Source organism: Loxodonta africana, chromosome 3 (genome assembly GCF_030014295.1).
Source record: "Loxodonta africana isolate mLoxAfr1 chromosome 3, mLoxAfr1.hap2, whole genome shotgun sequence".
NCBI classification, from domain to species: Eukaryota; Metazoa; Chordata; class Mammalia; order Proboscidea; family Elephantidae; genus Loxodonta; species Loxodonta africana.
The window spans coordinates 55778769-55798992 of NC_087344.1; the positions used below are offsets into that span (position 1 = coordinate 55778769).

At 51.5% G+C, this 20224-nt stretch overlaps 1 protein-coding gene across 1 annotated transcript; it reads right to left on the reverse strand.

Moving 5' to 3' along the window:
- Positions 1-406: 406 nt before the first annotated feature.
- SH2D5 (SH2 domain containing 5) lies at positions 407-6284 on the reverse strand. Its single transcript, XM_003413424.2, has 9 exons — positions 6198-6284; positions 5751-5831; positions 5232-5306; positions 4332-4478; positions 2864-3112; positions 2521-2695; positions 2036-2144; positions 1300-1459; positions 407-610 (listed from the first exon to the last, which is right to left on the reverse strand). The coding sequence occupies exons 1-9, from the start codon at positions 6282-6284 to the stop codon at positions 407-409; spliced, it is 1287 nt and encodes a 428-aa protein (XP_003413472.2).
- Positions 6285-20224: the final 13940 nt, after the last annotated feature.

A 20224-nucleotide genomic window follows, 5' to 3' on the forward strand; every position in this document is an offset into this window, starting at 1 on the left:
ACTCCTGCTTCCCTCAGCACCTCTCCCTCACTTGTCTGGTTTCCTCAGTCAGGATCCCAAGGCCAGCCTACACTTCCATCATGAAAAACAACCTTCCCACCCACCTTGGAAAGCTCTCATCCTAGGAGCAAAGTGGAAGCCCAGAGATGACAGCATCCAAATTCACCCAACAGGATAACAGGAGCCCCTCCTGGAAGCTCAGGAGGTCACATATCCTGCGAGAAGCCAGCAGCTCTCCGAATCTCAGGTGTCCCCCCTCCCACAGGCACTGAAGTGATCTAAGACTGGTCCAAGGGGCTGAGTGATCGGATGGAACTGGTGACCAGCAGGGTGGAAGCAGGCAGAACGGCCTGCTGAGGCCCAGGAGCTGGGGTGAGGCAGGGCCTGCGGGCATGGGGCCTGGCACCTAGCCCAGGCCCTGCAGCTCTGCCTCAGACTTGGCATGGCCCAGGGGCCGGAGAATCCGGGGTGGCCTGCCCTCAGGCCCACAGTCCTGCTCCTCGTAGCCTGGGTTCAGGTGGCCCATGTCCAGGGAGCAGAAGAGGCTGCGCTCTGTGCCTGAGTGGTGCTCTACCAGGGCCTCCAGGCTGGGGAACTCTGCTGGCAAATGCTGCGGGGAGGGGGAGAGACTTCAGCTCCAGCCTCCCTCTCCCCAGGGCTCCCACCAGGTACCCACTACCCCCGTTCACAGATCATGACCCATTTAAGAGAGGAGGAAACTAGAGCTCAGAGAGGGGACATGTCCTGCTCACAGCAGTCAGACACCATTTGCTCTTTTCCTCCTCCCAGCCTTCAGCCTAGAAGGAAGGACGCGCATCTAAAAAGCCCCACCAGCCCAGCCCAGTCCCTCAAAACCTGAGGTCAGGGTGACTCTAGACCCAGTCAGAGGCTGTGTGAGCTTAGGCAAGCCCTTGCCCTCTCCGAGTCAGTTTCCTCCTCTCCTAAAAGTTGGGCTAGGGCGTGGGAAAGCCGGGATCCCTATAGAAGTGGGAGGCATGACCCCTGACCCCAGACTCTCTGAAACCACTTCCCGAGAGTTGGGCCCTCGGGGAGGCGGCACCATCCTCGAAGAGCCTTCAGGTCAGGGCAAAGATGGGGGGCGGGGGGGCCTGAAGGCCAGTAGAGGCGGGGCCAGCAGGGCACACTGGCAAAGGAGAGCTATGTAAGGGGCAGGGCCAGAAAGAGCCAATGAGACAATCAGGGGCTCAGAGGAGGCTGACTCAGGACCTCTGCAGACAAGGGTGGGGCATAAAGGCATGGGAGCAGGGCCAAAGACAGAGGCGGAGCCTGCATTCTTACCTCCACGCAGTAGCGGCCCAGGTGGTTCCGGAAGACCTGGTGAGATACCACGCCGCACTGTGTCCGCACCGACAGACACCACTGGCCAATTGTGCCCGGCTCGGGCCACAACAGGAAGGCCCCGAGCACATCTCTCCGCAGCAGGGTGAGGGCACACTGCCTAGACAGACAGGGCAGAGGCTGAGGGTGGGACCCCTAGTCTGGGCCCAGCCTCTGGGCAATGGACGTAACAGCTCCAACAGCACCGAGGTGGCCCGAGGATGAAACGCAATTGTGTGTCATGTAAATCTGACCCAGAGTGGGCCTTCAGTAAAAGGAAGCTTTTCAAAACTAAAATGTTTCTAAGGAGTCTTTCAATTTGCTAACTCCTAGACCCAATCAGGAATATTTTTTAAAATGAGGCGTTTGCCCCTACGCGTACTCTGGAGGCCAGGAAGGGCCTAGGCTTCCTGGGAGTTCAGAGCTGACATTTAGGGAGCACTTGCCCTGTAGAACAGGCCAGGTGCTGAGGGCTTCACCTGAACTGCCTCATTTAATCTTTCCTACAGCCCTTCAGTAAAGGCCCTTTATTGTCCCCTGTTTACATATGTGGAAACTGAGGCACAGGTGGTGAAGTCCCAGGCCTGCAGTCAGCGAGGTTGGGAGGAGTATGCCCGTCAGGGCCCTGGGGGAGCCCACAGCCCCTGTCTCTGCCCACCCAAGAGCCTGGGCCCTGGCCAGGCCAGGTCCCTCCTACCTGGAGATGCCAGCAAAGGCCCAGATGTTCTCTGTCAAGCTGCCCTCGCTCTCCACCAGGCATGTGGAGCCGCTGGGACCCCACGGCCATGCCTCCCACGCTGCAGGGACTATGGAGGCCACCCAGGAAGGGGTCAGCAGGAGAGGGGCCATCTCCCCATGCCTCCCCGCCCCACCCCCACAGGCCCCATCACCCCCATGCTTGTCTCCTCACCAAGCTCCCTCCCCCTTGCCCCTTAGGCACACACCCAGTTCCCCAAAAGACACCCCCCACAGCTGTACAGTCACCTACGCAAGCCCTGGGGCAGACGGGCTGCATGCACTCCTGCACGCAGGCACCTATCCGAGGGGCGGCATAGCCTTGCAGAAACACACACTCATGCCACCCTCTCTTCCAGGCACAGATGCATACAGGCATGTGTCCCAGGTGCCCATGGGGCAGCCATGCTCCTCCACACGTGTGTCCTTGCATGCACCCACACTCACAGGCCTCCCGAGCCGACAGCTGCAGCTGAGTCTCATAGGTACAACCGCGGTAGGCCCCCGAGCGGATCACTTTGCTGCGAATGGCCTTCTTGCGAACCAGCGTGGGCGAACAGTAGGGATTCCCCAGGCGGGCATGGCGGGTGCCCCCACGGCCTTCCACCTCTAGCAGCTCCTTCTTCAGGCACCGAGAGGAGCCATGTAGACAGGTGGGCAGACTCAGGCTCAGCTATGTGAAACCCCCTCCACTGAAGTCCAGCTCCCCCATGTGCTCCTCAGGGACCCCCCAAGCCCCTCACCCAGCTACCCTGCCCACTGCCCACTCCCTAGCTGGGATGCTGCATACCCCACTGCCTGCCGGCCTTTCTGCTGGCAGCCGCCGGAGGGACACCAGTGCATGGACGCTCTGTGAAAGCTGATCACGGCCGAAGGGCTCCCGTAGTAGGCCAGGGTGGCCCCCAGGGCTGGGCAGTGGCTTCAGGGGCACATCCCCTGCAGGCCCCAGGCAGGGGTCTGGCTGTGCCCGCTCCTCAGGGTGCTGCAAGAGGTAGGCCAACTGGAAGGAGCGGCAGAGGATCAGGTGCAGGATCTGGACCTAGGGAAGGGTGGGAGGTGGCCTCAGCTGGGAGAGACCTCCTGGGGAATTCCTTAGGCATCAACCCACTCTCCAAGAGCACATGGCTAGCCCCTTGGCTAGGGATGCGCCTCCTCATTCTTCCTGGGAGAACTCTCACTTATCCCTCACCACCATGCAGCCTCTCATTTAACAAATACTGAGCACCTACTTTGTGCCAGGCACCATGCTTGGAGCTGGGAATATAGCCGTGGGCTAAATTCACTCCTCCCCCAGGTTTTCTGTCCCCACCCCCACCCCCACCCCCTCCACATTGTGTGTGGATTCTCCGAGAGGAGTGGCTAAGAGCCCAGGGCCTGGAGTCCCGATACCAAGGTTCCAATCTTGGCTCTGCCACTAGGAGCTACTGTGGGATCCTAGGCAGAGCATGGCACCTCTCTGTGCCTCAGTTTCCTCATCCCCACCTCTCTATGCTCCTTTGAGAAGTCAGTGAGGCAGAGCACAGAAAACCCCCAGCACAGGCCCAGCACTTGGCTAGGACCAGTACATTCTACCCCTTTCCCTCAACAGGCTGTCTAGCCCCTACATGTTGGAACCATGCGCTCCAAAAGATCAAGGACCCTGTCTCAGCCACCTGTCGCCCGAGTAGCCAGAACAGGGTCTGGTGTACAATGGGTACTGGCAATGCTCACTGCACAGAAGCAAACCCAGACTCTGCCTGTAACATAGCCAGCCAGGTGCTGCCAAGGCTCTGTCGTTCACAACACTCTGGCCTTGACTGCCAAGATCCATTCGCCCACCCACTGCATGGGAACAGGCACTGGGACAGTGTAAGAGCCAGATTCAGTCTCTGCTCTCAAAGAACTCAGTGTCTGATTACGGACAGCCCGATGACCGAGTGTGGTTCATGTCACAGGGCCCAGAGGAGTTGGGCGTGGGCTTCAGACCCTTGAAGGGCACACTGGAGTTTGCAATGTGAGAAGGGGATGGGCACTCTAGGCAGAGAGAACAGCATGCACAAAGGCTTGGAGGGGTGACCCCGCAATTTCCAAGTGCAGGGCCAGGGCCCCACCTCAGGCCCCAGGGGATGCTGAGGCCACTAGCTTACTTCTTGGAAGTTCTCAGTGGGCAGAGCTGCAGAAGGAGCAGGTGTGGAGAGGGCGCACACTGAGCATGGCTGAGCTGAAACCTGCCCTGATGCCCAGCCTCCACGGTGGCCCCTTGCCTTGGGCCCAGATACCTCTCCAGGTTGGCTGCCCACAAAGAGGTGGCAGAAGAGCTTGCTGGCCGGGCTCCGGGGGTTTCGGGCCATAAAGGCAAACTGGCAGTCGGCTGGGCACCAGGTGGAATGGAGTATGCGCCTCAGGGCATGAGCCATCAGGAGCACCTGGGGAGGCAGCACATGATGACCACCATCAGACCCACCACCGGGCCTGCAGCTGCCAGCCCTGCTGGCCCCCCGTACCTGCTGGCAGCCTCAGGGTCTGCTCTTCCACCTGCCCAGCTTGGGGCCCACCTGGCTCCTGGGGTGAAGAAATCCTCCCTTCCTCCAGAGCTACTCGACCCTGCTTCAAATCTAAACCCCCATCCTTCACGTGCCCGCAGGGCTTGGACCCCTGGCTTCCTGCTGCTGACCTGCAGGTTCAGGTCATCACACCTGAACTTGAGGGGGACCAGGAGGAGAAGACAAGGAGGGGCAGGAGAAGGATGGGCATCTGGGAAGGTACCCCCCACAATGGCCTCCAGCTTAGTCTGGCCTCCTTCCACTGCTAGGAGAGGCCAGCCACAGGCCACCACTGGGCAGGCCTACAAAAGGCCAGGGAACTGGCGGAAATGTAGCCACACTTTGGCCACAGGGACTGCATGTCCCTGATGCTCAGCCAGGGGGTGGCCCTAGAGATTCTGGAGGGCCGGGCAGGGTGGGGGGAGGTGGAGGAGAAACCGTTGCCTGAGCTCACTCTGGGGGACAGGGCCTTGGAGAGAGAAAGTACAAAGGTGCCAGCAGGCTGGGGAGCCAAAGAGGCTCAAGGGGAGAGGCTTGGTCTGAGCTAAGACAGGGACTTGGGCAGAGGTGAGCATGTCCCGGAGGGAGGAGACATCCATCCCTCTCCAGTCCTCACCTGTACCCATGGGCTCCTACCTCGCCCTCTCCGCTGTAGATCTTGACACCCTGAAGGCTGAATTTCAGGATGACAGCCCGGCGTCTGGGACAGTCCTGAATGGGAAGAGAGTTGGCAGGGAAACAGGTATCATCTCCCAGGCCCTGCCCCATCACAGGACCATTCACTAAGGCTGGTCAGCCAGCTCCATCCCACCTGCCAGGTGACTGACCCTGACCAGTGGACCCACCAGGAGCTGGGGAAAGTGTGGGTGGCTCCCAGGGGACCACCCCCCAGCCAGGGCCATAGCTGGCCATGTTCTAACCATCTCATACTCCTCCCATCTGTGACTGCCATCTGTGGGGCTCGAGTCTCAGGCTGCCCAAAGGAAAGGAGTCCCCAGGTGTGGGTCCCGGTTGGGCCCACCTCAGAGTGGCTTTGAGTTGGACTGTGTGTGGGGAAGGTGAACCAGATGGTCCCAAAGGACCATTCCCAACCTGACATTCCAAGGCTGTGATCTTCATTTGGGAAGTGTACCCCAAGCACCCTAGCCCACCTACCTTCAGTGCCCACAGCTGCTGCTGTACCAGCCACACGCTTTCCTGGGTGTTCAGGTCATCCACAGGGAAGGAGCCCACATACTGCTTGGGGTTGTGGGGGGGTGGGAAGCAGGGAGTCAGGCCCATGGCACTTGACCCCCAACCTCCAATTGCCCCCCAGACACACACACTGCTTCATCAGGTAAGCTGTGGACTGTGATGAAGCACTGTCCATGAAGTCTGGGCTCTGCTACTTCCCCAGCAGGTGACCTTGACCAAGTCACTGCATGCTCCGAGGCCCTATCTCTTCATCTGTGCACACACACACACTCTCCAAAGCCTTGGTCAGGGAAGGCAGACACAGTAAAAGGCCCTTGACTCACAGCTCCCTTCCCCCCCTTCCCCATCCCAGGCCTGCCACCCAGTGACTGCCCCCTGAGCACACTTGGATGGGGTGGCCCCACCCACCTGGGCAAACTTGGTGATGCACCTGGGCCTATGAGGAGCAGGACCGCAGTCAGAGGCCCTCCGGCCCCCTGCCCCAGCCTTCTGCATGGCCCCCAGGATGCCAGCTCCAAGCCCGCAGGGAAGAAGTCTACAGGGGGCAAGAGGAGGTCAGTCGGTCCCAGGCAGGCAACCCCAGTGCTCCCTATCAGAGACTGCTGCATTAGTTCATTCATTCAGTCATTCATTCGACAAATCTTTACAGAGCACCTGATGTATGCCAGGCACTGACCTGGGCACTGGGAACACAGCCCTGAACAAAATGACAAAACCCCTGCCTGCCCTCATGGAGTCATGGGGGAAGCAGACATTAAACTAAACAAGTAAGACACATAATAGGTTAGATAGTGAATTATGTCCCCCCAGAAATGTGTGTATCAACTTGGCTGGGCCATGATTCCCAGTATGGTGTGGTTGCCCTCCATTTTGTGATTGTAATTTTATGTTAAAGAGAATTAGGGTGGGATTATAACACCCTTACTAAGGTCACGTCCCTGATCCAATGTAAAGGGAGTTTCCCTGGGGTGTAGCCTGTGAAACCCTTCATCTTACAAGAGATAAAAGGAAAGGGAAGCAAGCAGAGAGTTGGGGACCTCATACCACCAAGAAAGCAGTGCCAGGGGCAGAGCACATCCTTTGGACCTAAAGTTCCTGCACTGAGATGCTCCCAGACCAAGGGAAGACTGATGACAAGGACTTTCCTCCAGAGCTGACAGAGAGAGAAGGCCTTCCCCTAGAGCTGATGCCCTGAATTTGGACTTGTAGCTACTGGACTGTGAGAAAATAAATTTCTCTTTGTTAAAGCCATCCACTTGTGATATTTCTGTTACAGCAGCACTAGATGACTAAGATAGATGGTGATGAGGTGGAAAGGGAATATGAAATATCAGGTTGGGGCTGACGTGCAGCTAGGAAGTCCTCACCAAGGAGATGAATTTGAGGAGATCTGAAGGGGTGTGGCAGCGAGCGCCCTCAGTCCTCCACTCACTGAGCACCAACTGTGCCAGCTGCAGAGCTAATCTGACTTGGGCCCTGCCCCCAGGGGGTGGAGGTGGGGGTACAGACTTGTAACCAGCTTGTACAAAGTGCCAGGGGAAAGGAGGGGGCAGCCTGGGAAGGCACCACCCAGGAGGAGAGGAGGGGGCCAGTAGGAGAGTGGCAGCAAGAAGGACATTCCAGCAGTAAAATGGAGTATTCAAGGGCGGAGGAGCGAAGGCAGCTGGGCCCTGAGGTAGATGGCAGACTATAGCCAGGCTGGGCTCAGCCCTAAACGCCAGACTAGGGAAGTCTAGTTAGGCTCTGCTTTGCAGGAAGAGCTCTGTAGTCCACCCGGTTGCCCATGAGCTGGATGGCCAGAGCTGATGAGGCTGGGGACCTGCTTCACAGACCCATGGCCCATTCAGCCCAGCCTGATTCCAGCTCCTTTTCAAAGCCCCCAACCCCTTGTGGGTCTTGAAAACCAAAACCAAGCCAGGCAGTGCACTGATGCAAGTTAGGGTGTAAAGAAGGCAGACAATGCCCCTGAGGAGGGGTGCTGAGGGGCCCCCAAGTCCAGGTTCTCATGCTTCCTGGAGTCCCTCAACCCCCACCTTCCACACCCACTACAGTGGATGAGAGGAGCAAACCTCTCTTACTAGATGTCCTCAAGGGCAAGGAGAACACATCCTCCCCAGGCACGTTCAGGGCCACAGCTGGTGCCAATGGAGGAGAAATAAATTCATCAATGGAAAGATGATTACCAGAAAGAACAGCTGAATGCTCTGCCTGCGTCTCTAAGGACTCCTCACTGCACATGGGATCAGAGACCTGGGTCCGAGTCCTGCGTGACGCTGGGCGAGCCACCTCACCTCTGTGAGCCCCCCTTTCCTCATCTGCAAACCTAGGCTCACCTGAAGAGCTGAGGAAACTGAATGGAGGAGCAGGCACCGGCCTGATGCCAGCCAGGCTCGAAGCCAATGCTCAACAAACATGTTCTCCCAGGCAGGGCAGATGACCCAATCAGCAAGGTACACAGAGCTTACTTGCTAGTCTGTAGTGCACAATTTCACCTGTTTTTCCCCACATCAAAGATGCGGTGAAACTCATACGCAATTGTGCACTACAGATTAGTAAGCACAAATAAGCTCGTGCATACCTTGCTTGTGGGTAATGCGCCCCTGCTCCCAGGAGATGGGGACCCCAAAGCCTGCTGTTCTGGAAGAAGCCTGGATGGGCAGTGAGGTCTGTTTTCAGTCCCCCTTGTACTGGGCCATACCGCTGGGCGACCACCCAGTCTGGGAGGGCAGGGTAAAAGGGAAAACCCACAAGGGACCTGGCTCCTGTGGAGAGAAAGCAGGTATGGGACACACGGCCCTGGGCAGGACATGGGTGCATCCTGGGTCTGCCTCCACTCAGGTTCAGGAGTCCTCGGGGAAGGAGGGTGTAGATGCTCTGAAACTGACACTGGAAGGGCCCCCACTTCTGCATGTCTGTGACCTCCAATCCCAGGCTCAGTCCAGCGTGGCAGTGCCAAAAGCGATCTACCAGCGTAGGAAATGCCAGAAAACAAAGGTTTTACTTCCCTGGTGCCTCTCTCCTGCACTTTGCCCCTCCTGCTTCCTTTCTGGGTGTCGCACCCCACCCCCACTTTCGGATCATGATCACTTTTCGTATCATGTCTATTACCTATTGTACATTTTAGGTTTTCAAGATAATAATGTCAGATGGGTACCAGCACTAAAACATTTTACTGGTTCCAGGTAAAGAGATGGGGGCTTCCAGGAAACCACCTTTTAATTTCACAGTCACATGGAGGTAAGCCCTGTACCCCCAGGTGGTGGGCAGAGAAGAGGCTCAGAGACTGAAAAGTAAACAAGGGGGAAGGGAGTGAAGGAAAGACAGGAAGAAAAGGCAGCCCCGGAAGGGGGAGCAGAGAGTGAGGAGAGAGAAGAGAGGTGGGAGGCTAGAGAGATAAGAAGCAGATTCCGCCTCCTGCCGTCGGTGCGAATACAGCCACTCAGGCACCAAGCTGTTCATGGAGAGGAGCCACACTGGTTATCACACACTCACACATTAGCTCACACAGTGGAGACAGCTGTGTCTACGGCTGCGAACAGCCTCCTTCCTCCAGATCCAGGGTTGGCTTCCTCGGGGCCATCCCAGTGTCTCAGCTGTGGGGTGGGGTGGGCAGGCCAGGCCACAGGCCCTGTCACGGGACATCACCTGGTCCTTCCCTCCACTCCCCATCCTTAGCCTTCTTGGAAACCGGAAGAGTCTCCCTTTCTCCATCCCCCCTCCCGAACCTGAGGGGCACAGCACCTTCAGCCTCAAGCCGGAGGAGAGAGGGTGCCCCAGGGGACCAGGGAGGGCACCAGGCTTACTCCAACCTTGGAAATAAACCTGCTTATCAGTTCCAGGCACAAATAGCCACTGATCTCTTGGGACCAGACCTATCTTGCAGATGTTTGCTGGAAGCCTGGTTGGGGGGGGGCACCTTCCTAAGGGAACACATTTGGAAAGAGACAGGGGGGCTCTCTTGCTCCTCTGATCTTTTGCGGGTGACCCTGCTTTGAGGCAGGAGACTGGATGGGTTCATCTGCCTCTAGGGTCAAGGAGGGAGGCCCACCACTGCACCATAGCTGAGCTATACTGTGGGGAGCAGCCCACCCCCAGAGCATCCTGGGAGACCATGCCACCAGCAGACGTTGGGCTCAGAAAACAGCAGCTCAAGTAGGCAAAGTCATCTGCCAAGGTGGGGAAGCTGGGAAACAATTCCAGGTCTCTGGGGATCTTCCTCTAGGCCATGGCAGTGCTGGCCTCTACTCAGAGCCACCCCACCCCACCCCCACCCAAGTAAGCAGGGTGTCCACCTTTGGAGGTTGAGGGGTCAGTCAGTCCAGGAGTGGGTGCGGCAAGGAAGCAGCTGCAGCAGACAGCAACACCTCAGGTGCTGGGCCCTCATCTGACCAGCAAAGCAGCTGCTTCTGGGCCAGAAGGTCTGGTGGCCAAGTGTCGTCCCCACTGCTTTTGACTCAGCACACACAGGGGAGCCCCGAGCTCCAACACACCTGGTCATGCCACCCCCTCCTGGCCTAGGGGTCACACAGACAGGGCTCAAGAACGTGGATTGTCGGATCCAATCCATTTGGGGATGTGGCCTTGGTCAAGTCACTTACCCTCTCAGCCTCCACTTCTCAACTGTGAAGTGGAGATAATAGTAGCTGCCTCCCAGGACTGCTCTGTATTTGCTCCTTGGGAGACTATTTCCTCGAGCCGAATATGTGCCAGGCACAGTCGCAGATGAACAAAAAACAACGTCCCAGCCCTCAGGGAGCCCAAGGTGGAGGAGGGGGGCGGGACGGGAAACAAACATGTCAGGGGGCTTTACGCGACTCGGAGAAAAGTAAAGTAAGCTAAAGAGGACATGAAACGTGCCAGGGTGTGCGTGTGAGGAATGCTATTTAATGCGGTGTCATCGAGGTCGGCCTCTCTAAACAGACAACATTTGAGCGGAAAGTGTGGGTTTCAGGATTAAGTGGAGCCGAAGCCACGTAAGGGGTCGGCGCCTGTGCAGTGCAAAGCGCTCCTCGGCCTCGGATGTCATCCCTGCGGCCACTACCGTAATTCCCCGTGAGCGCGGCCAGCCCCGGGCGGAGTACACAGACGCCGCAGACTAGGGGCGAGCAAGGCAGGTGACGGTGCAGGCGATGCCGCAGTGGAGGGTGATGATGGTGACGGAGGCCAGTGCCGCGGTCTCCCTCACTGCGAGGTCCTCCCCCCAGCTCTGCGCCCGGGGACCGAGCTCCCGCCGACCCGCCAGGCTGTCCCGGCCCAGCCCCGGCCCCAGCCCCGGCCCCAGCCCCGGCCCCAGCCCCGGCCCCAGCCCAGCTCCTCACCGCTCACTCACCGCGGACGCCGCGTCTCGGGTCCCGGCTCTGCAGCGTCAGGCCGTGCGCAGCCGGCAGCCCGCCGCATCTACCGCGCCACCGCGGCCCGCGCCCGCCCCCGCCCCCTCCGCCCCCGCGCCCCACACGTGGCCGCAGGAACCCACACTCGGAATCACCTGGCGGCGGCGCCCGGCCCGCGCCCACCAATCGGCGCCCGCGGAGCAGCTCCGCTCGGCCGCGCCGCCCAATCAGCGGCCTCGAGGGGCTTTGTCGCTGCCCACGCCGCTCGCGCCCGGGCGCCCCTCCTTAAAGGGCCGGAGGGGCTGTCTCCCGCCCGCCCAGAACACCTGTTCTTAGGCTAGGGGCTCACAGCCCTCATTTATGGCTGTGTTCCTGGCGTCCTTCTCCCTCTCACCACCCTCCTCACCCCCCTCATCCCCGGCAGGCTCCTTCTGGTCATGCGAGAAGCAGCTCCGACGGCTCCTTCTCCGGGAAGCCTTCCTTGACCACCACTCACTCTTCTTCATTCTATGCAGAGCCCCCAGGGCTGTCTTTCTTGCTCTTTTGTTATCCGTCTCCTCTTACTAGAGCGCAAGTGGCACTGGACCGGGGCAGGGGCGAGGGAGCGGAGTCCATCCCCAGCGCGCAGGACAGGGCCTGGCTCCTTCCGTGATTGTTTTTTTGTTTTTGACGAATGAACGAATGCGCTCAGAACCCGGCCTCTGGGCCAGTTTCACCCTTCTCTCGGCCCCTAGGTGGCTTTGGGGTGGTGATGGGGAAGGGTGGCGCATCCTCTTTCTCACCATCTTCCGGCTGGGCCATTCTACGAGGATTAACTGAGGCTCCCCAGCTTAGGATCTGACATCAAAAGTCTTAGAATGAACGTTGATCACTGCGCACGGGCATCCCGTCCCTTGGGTTACACATAAATCCACACAGATGGAGAAAACCGGTGAGCAAATCCAGGCACAAGTGTCAGAAACAGCTTTGAGCTACAGAGCACTTTTACTGCCATCAGGCCAGGCATCCAAAAGAAAAAAACAAAGCCATTGCCGTGGAGTTGATTCCAACTCATAGCGACCCTAGAGGACAGAGTAGAACTGTCCCAGGCATACTATACCCATAAAAACCCATTGCCATTCAGACTCACAGTGGCCCTATGGGCAATGAAAAATAAAAAGCAGATCCGGATTCAGCCCAGCCTTTGTTGTGTATTAACCCTGAAATCTGCTGACAGAAAACACCAGAATGTGCCTGTTAGTCATCTAGTGCTGCTGTAACAGAAATACCACAAATGGATAGCTTTCACAAAAGGAAATTTATTCTCTCACCATCTAGTAGGCTACAAATCCAAATTCAGGGCATCAGCCACAGGGGAAGGCTTTCTCTGTCGCCTCTGGAGGAAGGTCCTTGTCGTCAATCTTCCCCTGGACTAGGAGCTTCTCGGGCATAGGAACCCCGGGTCCAAAGGACGGGCTCTGCTCCTGGTACTGTTTTATTGGTGGTATGATATCTGACGGCGCTGGGTTTTTTTTATTGGTTATGATATCCCCATGTCTCTCTGCTCACTTCTCTTTTACATCTCAAAAGAGATGGACTTAAGACACTAATCTTGTCAATCTCATCAGTATAACTGCCACTAATTCATCTTATTAACATCATAGTGATAGGATTTACAACAAAAAGGGAAATCACATCAGATGACAAAATGGTGGACAAGCATACAATACTGGGACTCATGACCTAGCCAAGTCGACAGATATTTTTGAGGGACACAATTCAATCCACGAGAGTGCCCATGTACCACAACACAGAAAAGTCAGGACGGGGTTCAGGTGCAGTGTGGAAGCAAAGACTGCACCCCAGGAAATGAACACCCTGGGAGATGGGCACAGCAGAGAGAAACTCCAGCAGGGTCTGAGGGCCACGGGGGAGGTTCCAAAAGAGGTAGACCTGAGCCACTCAGGCCTTATTGGGCATTCCTGCTGTCTCCCCACCTGAATACACTTCCAGAGACAGCAGTGAGGTGTAACTGTTAGAGGGTTCATCACAAATCTGGGTAATTTGTCTTTCTAAATGTGGAACCTTGGGCAAACGCCTTAATCCCTTTGATCCTTGGATGCTTCATCTGTAAAGGGTGTTACGAACGCCTGACTCAAAGGGATGTGAGGATTCAAATGGGCTAATGAAGTGCTCAATAAATATTAGCTAGCATTACACATGCCTTTTATTCTTCAGTTTCTTTTGTATGTGCTTAAAAGGCAAATATTTACTAGTTCCATGTGTCACGTGGTGTGGGAAATGCTTCACCAGGGCATCTCACAGCTCCAAGTCCAGTCATGAGAAGGAACAAAATGGTTTACAAGTGGATCTTTCTTTCTGCAAGTCCAATTACGAAATATGTACTATGCAAAAGATAAAGGGTTAATTCCTATCTTTCTCAAAAATTACGTAAATTTTAAAGAGAAAACTTGTCAGTTACTCTAGGTTCGCAGTCCTCTTTTTGAGAATATTCAGAGAAAACAATACGGGGCATACCTCCATTAAATACTGGCTCTAATAAGTTTCTGATGCATATAATTCATTCTGATACATACAATTTTAAAAAGTGACAAACTTTTCAGGCCAAAATGACAGAAGACCAAGGAATTAAATTCAGAAGACAAAATAGTTAAAACCTGAGGAAAATATTTGCCTTCTAAATCTTTCACAGAAAGGGACAGAGGGTCAAGGTTTGAGTGACAAACACTGTGCTAGGTCTCAGAGATACAGAGTTATGACAAAACATACAAACCACATCTAAGAAAGATGAATGTGCTCAAAATATGTGACTTTGGCTCCTGACTCTGCTACCACCAAGGATCTTCCTTTTGTTTGTCTTCACCCTCACTGGCAAATCCAGTATTTCAAAACCACATGCCTTTATACAGTAGTGAGTTCATTCCTTCATTTGTATTTATGTATCAAAGTAATGTGACTGCCCAAGTGAGCTTCTGTTTCCCGAGGTTACTAGAGTCAGTTGATCTAATTCCACAGAAACTCCAAGCTCTTGCCATGCATGAAGTGAGGTGCCTTACTAAAGCTATACAAAAAACAAAAAAACCTGTTGCTTTCGAGTAGATTCCAACTCATAGTGACCCTATAGGGCAGAGCCGAACTGCCCCAAAGAGTTTCCTGGGAGAGCTGAATTGGTGGATTTGAACTGCCAACCTTTTGGTTAGCAACAGTAGCATTTAACCACAATACCACCAGGGAAGATGTAAAAGCTTGGCAGTTTGCTCCCAGCAAATGAAACAAACTAAAGTGGGTGTCAACCATCTCCTGGGCAAGCCGGCCTAGCAACCTAGTTCAGTTCAGGTCTGCAGCATAAAATGGTTGTCACTGGATCATTCCCTACCTCATGTATCCAGTCCTATGTTTGTGACACAACACGGCCCTCTTGAGCTACTTCAGCCACTTGATTAATGAATCATCTCTACAGGAAGCCCAAAGGAATTTCAGACAGTAAGCAAGGGGAAGAAGGGCAAAAAAGGCAAGCTGGGGTAGGGTGGGAGGAGTGATCCCTGAACAAGTTAGGGCACACAGCCATGTCATGGTATTTTCTGATGCGTCACTGACAATTACTAAACCACACAGGTGTGAACTTGCTATCACAATCTTCCTTTTTCTCTAAAACCCAAGAGGCTGGTACTGGAATCGCTTGCTGACAAATGTGAGTGGGAAGTAACACATCATTGCGAAGCTGATCTCTAACGACAGGACTGGAAGCTGGTGCCCGTAAGTTATCATCACATCAGCTTTTTATAGAACCTGCTTCCATCCCAATTTCCCCTATAACACCTTCCCATACCGACAGTTACTTTCTGAAAGTAACTCAAATATACATTATTCTTCCACGATCTTGGGTGCATCCTGATGGCTGCCCCTGCAACTGCCTCCCAATATTGCCCCGAAAATAAACAACCTAGAACTCAAAAAAATATTTTAAGGCATAAGTTAAAATAAGATTCCTTTCATTCATTCATTTAGAAAATGGCCTTTCTATAGTATGGCTGGCAGGAGGTGTGGAGGTTCCAGGATCGGGAAAATGTCAGGTCTGGAGGAGTTAGATGAGAGTCAGAAGGTTACATGACTTGCTTGAGGTTGCACAGAAAGTTAGTTCCAAAGAGGACACAGACTCTAGGCACCTGGACTTGCCCTCTCCAAGGGTCAAGGTTTGGGAAGTGTTTTTCACATTTTCTGAGCCGTGTGAATGCGTACCCCTTGGCGGGAGGGGGGTCAGGAGGCAGAGCCTAAAGTGGCCCTGGGACTTTATTAACTCTCATTATATATTATCAACTACTGTGGACTTTGCATTCCCCCCATTTTTCAATATTAGCATTAACAGCACCATCCCCCAATACCTTTCAATAAAACTGATGCCCCAGGAAGAGGCACCATGTTGATCTTGTTGCTCCTTGTACTCCATATGAGAAGGGAAGAAGGAACGGGTTCCAGTACCTTCCCCTGTGAAAAGTAACCCGTTGCCATGGGGTTGATTCTGACTCATAGTGAACCGTGAAAAATACAGGTCGAAAAAAAAAAGAGAGAGAGAGAGAGACAGAGATAGAATCCCTCCCCAGAAACACCTGTCAAAAACTTTGTGGGTAGAGACAAAATTGGAGGACTAGGGATGCATTGCGAAAAGTGGGGAAAGCCATGTAATAAGATAAACATATCAAATACAACCTAAGATGCTATCTATGTTGAAAAACTTAAAAAAAAAAATTTAAGCTGGCAATATTTAATGGCGATTAAAAACAAAAAAAAAGATTGCACATGGAGTAGCTGCAGTTCTTTCTGCAGTCTTGTTCTTCATACTGACCAGAGAGCCAGCTGAAGCCCCAGGTGTGACCCAGGTGGCAGCTGATGGCTGCCTCGGCCTCTGGTGGCTGCAGCTGAGAAGGGACACACCTCTTGCCCACCTAGCTTTTCTCCCTTGCTCCCTGGCTTTTGAAGCTCAAGGCTGTATGCATTTTTTTCTTTTTGCTCATCTTCTAACAAGTTAACACGTTCCTAAAAGCTTAAGGACTCACTTTTAAAATGTGCTAACAGCTGTCCATTAATCTTACAGTATGATTCCCCTGTAACTCGTTGCCAAAGGATGTGCTACCTGAGGCATCGGTGTCCAAAACCACTGAGGTGTGGAGGGGATGATAAGCCGGTGAAACCTCCGTTTAATTCAAACTCCATTACTTATTACTTGTTTAATTTTGGGAAAATTAACTAGATCGTCTCCGAAAACCCGAGATAATTTCAGATATCTTTGAGAATATACGTATAATTATTTGAGATAGTGTGATTAAAGTGCCTAAACCCATCAAACCAACCAACTGCCGTTGAGTCAATTCGGACTCATAGCAACCCTATAGGACAGAGTAGAACTGCCCCAGAGTTTCCAAGAAGTATCTGGTGGATTCGAACTGCCGACCTTCTGGTTAGCAAGCATAGCACTTAACCACTACACCACCAGGGTTTCTTTAAAGTGCCTAGCAACAGTAAACTACCATGAATGATAATTTATACAACACTAAACTCTTGAGAATTTGGATGGTTTAATTTATAATTTTTTAATTTATAAGTTTTTTCCTAAAATTATAAAATGCCTTAGTAACTGCAGCGCAGTGAACATAGTTTAATCTTTCTTTGATTAAATTTGAATGCTTGAGAATTTCACCGTCCCTCTGGGTGGCTGTTCTAAAAAATGATTGTCTTAGTTACCTAGTGCTGCTATAACAGAGATACCGCAAGTGGAGGGATTTTACAAGCAGAAATTTATTTTCTCAGTTTAGGAGACCTGAAGTTCGAATTCAGGATGCCAGTCTAGGGGAACGCTTTCTCTGTCAGCTCTCGGGAAAGGTCCTTCTCTTCAGCTTGTTTCCTGGTTCCTTGGAGATCTCCATGTGGATCTTCCCCCCTCTCTGTTTGCTTAATCTGCTTCTTTTATATTTTGTTAAGAGATTGACTCGAGGACAGGTTTTTTTTTTGACTCAAAACACACCCTACACTAAACCTGTCTCATTAACATAACAAAGGAACCCATTCCCAAATGGTATTATAACCACAAGCAAAGAGGTTAGGATTTCTAACATATTTTTGATAAATGGAGACAATATTGAAGTTGTCAAGGATTTCATTTTACTTGAATCCACAATCAACACCCATGGAAGCTGCAGTCAAGAAATCAACGGACGTTTTGCATTGGGCAAATCCACTGCAAATAAAAAAAAAAGACCTCTTTAAAGTGTTAAAAAGCAAAAATGTCATTTTGGAGACTAAAGTGAGCCTGACCCAAGCCATGGTATTTGCAGTTGCTTCGTATGCATGTGAAAGTTGGACAATGAATAAGAAAGGCTTAAGAATTGACACCTTTCAAATATGGTGTTGGCGAACAATATTGAATACACCATGAACTGCCAAAAGAAGAAAGAAATCTGTCTTGGAAGAAGTACAGCCAGAATGCTCCTTAGAAGCAAGGATGGCAAGACTTCATCTCACGTACTTCGGACATCAGGAGGGACCAGTCCCTGGAGGACATCATGCTTGAGGGTCATGGACTGACACAGTGGTTGCAACAATGGGTCCAAACATATAACAATGATTGAGAGTATGGTGCAGGACCGGGCAGTGTTTCGTTTTGTTGTACATAAGGTGGCTATGAGTTGGATCAACTCAACGGCATCTAACATTTTGGAGGGATACAATCCAATTCGTTACAATGATCGTGAACTCCAACCTCTTTATTTTACAGATGAGAGTATTAAGGCTCAGATTAAGTGGCTTGCCCAAGGTCACATTGCTGTTAAGTGACACAGTCCCCAAAGACCACTATGCAGGACCATAGTTACAGATATTAGGATATTGGGTTGAGTGATCTTAACAGGAGTGAATCTCAGTTTGGGACTGATGAAAATTTTTTATTCCATCTACTGCAAATTTGAGTTACACAACAGGTAATACAAGGGATTTATATTTAACAGAACAAAGTTCTACGTTATCCTATGGGGTCGCTACAGGTTGGAATTGATTGGATGGCAATGGGATACCTGTGATCTAATCCCCATTTGGGAATAAGGTTTTATCATGTTAATAAGACCATACCAACGTAGGGTGTGTTGTAAACCTAATCACTTCTGAGGTATAAAAAGAGCAGATTGGACACAGAATGGAGCACAAATGTGAAAGACAGATGCCATCTGATGCTTGTTGAAGAATTGAGGAAAGCCAGGGCTACAAGTGCGGGGGATAGACACCGAAAGAGACAAAGACCTTCCCCTAGAGCCACATGCTGAATTTGGACTTTTGGCCTCCTGAACTCTGAGAAAATAAATTTTTCTTCTTTAAAGTCACTCGCTTGTGGTATTTGTTACAGTAGCATTAGAAAACTAAGACACTATTATCACTATTATTTACAGTAAATAATGAGCCAAACTTATAAGCACACCTTATCAAAGATACCAGGCACCATAAAATAGTTTCTTTGCTAAGCAAAGATTAATAACTAATAACGTTATATACAACAGTAAAAGACAGTTCAAATTTTTGATGAAAATGGCTTGGGAAGCTGCCTTTTGTAAAAACTCCTTTGGCGTACCAGTTGCTGACAAAATACAATTAGGAACAATTAAAACCCCAGTTAAAACTAAGCTGATAAATTTAAATAATCAAAGGTAGAATATTTTCCAGAAGAAAAAAGCCACTAAACTTAAAGAATCTTTGGGAAAATGATAGTCAGAAAAAAAGAAAACAATATAGTAGTAAAGATGGCAGAGATTAGTTTCTCCAAAAAGGAAAACTCCACGCAGTTGATGAGGGGTATAGTTTAGTAATCCTGTGATGATTTCTAAGCAAATTTCTGTTAAGTGGTTCCTAGTCCAAGAGCTTCAACAGTCTGGTTCTTCAACTCCAGCTCTGCTGAAGTCAGTGACCACGCGTTCCACCTGGGAAACACAAAAGCAAGTCTACATGCCAGAAAATAATGTCAATCACAACTTCTCAGGAAATAGTTTAATAGTGGCCTTTTCTCGATTTAGAATTTCTCTTCTTTCATAGGTAAAATCAGAAAATTTGCTTAATCCAAAGAGAGATAAAGTAATTTTTTTAGGTTCTAGAAATGAAAAACCTGAACTATAATCCCAAATTATTTAATTTCTTCTCAGTTAAATGCAGCAGTTAATGCACAAGGCTCTTCAAACATATCAGGATGGCAAGAGTATCTCAGCTGAGTAACTTCATAGGCTCTTGTAAGAATAAGTTAGCAAACCCAGACTAAGGCTAACAATCCGGCAAAAGAAAAGTGATGGGGAAAAAATATCAAAGGCATGTGGCATATTGTTTAGCTCCTATTTTCTTGTGACCTTCCTGTTAATTATACCCAACAAACATGTTTTCTAAAATTTACACTGGGCCAGGCTTCCTTTAATTAAGTCCTTGTGGATGGTTAGAACTGGGTTCTATCTGTGTTGAATGCTTTTGTTTTATTGCTAAGGAAAGGTCTCCATATTTCTCTGCAATGATAACTTTTCTTTCCTATTTTGTAGGTGAAGAAGCTGATAATCTCACTCCCAGATCTTGATGAGATTCATTTATCAAAGGCAGTTTTTATGAAGTTTCACAAACTATGTGAAACACCGTCCTAGAGCTCATTATGCCACCAACAGCGAGTATTGAAGCCACTGATCCATGCTAAAGACTGCTGGGATTACCTCTTGGGTTTGAGGTTCTCTTCTCTGTAACACAGAAGTAAAAATTACATGTTCTGCTCCTTTAGAATGCCCAGATGGGAAAAATCCAACACTCATTTATCTCAAACAAAGAAGGTGCATGTCTTTGACAGCTGGGGATACTCACTGGAAGAATGCAATGGGCTCTCTTGTCTCTTCTCTTTGTAAGATGCTGAAGCAAATAACTGTCCTTATCTCAACTTTGTGAAGTTACTAGAATATCAGAGTTGGAAGGGACCTTAAATGATTTAGTCTAAACTTCTCACTATGCTTGAGCTCCTGATTACAATGCAGCCACCAGGTGACTGTTAAGTAGATCTTTTTAAGAGCAACAGCGTAAAACGAAGAAACCAACCAAAATCTT

Bases quoted from the DNA above. Each gene is read 5' to 3' on its own strand.
- SH2D5 (XM_003413424.2), bottom strand. From the start codon at position 6,284: ATGCAGAAGGCTGGGGCAGGGGGCCGGAGGGCCTCTGACTGCGGTCCT. The intron at 5,832-6,197 runs GTGGGTGGGGCC...AACCCCAAGCAG, and splicing joins GCATCACCAAGTTTGCCCAG to TATGTGGGCTCCTTCCCTGT. The intron at 3,113-4,331 runs GTATCTGGGCCC...ACCCTTCCCTAG, and splicing joins TGGGCAGCCAACCTGGAGAG to GTCCAGATCCTGCACCTGAT.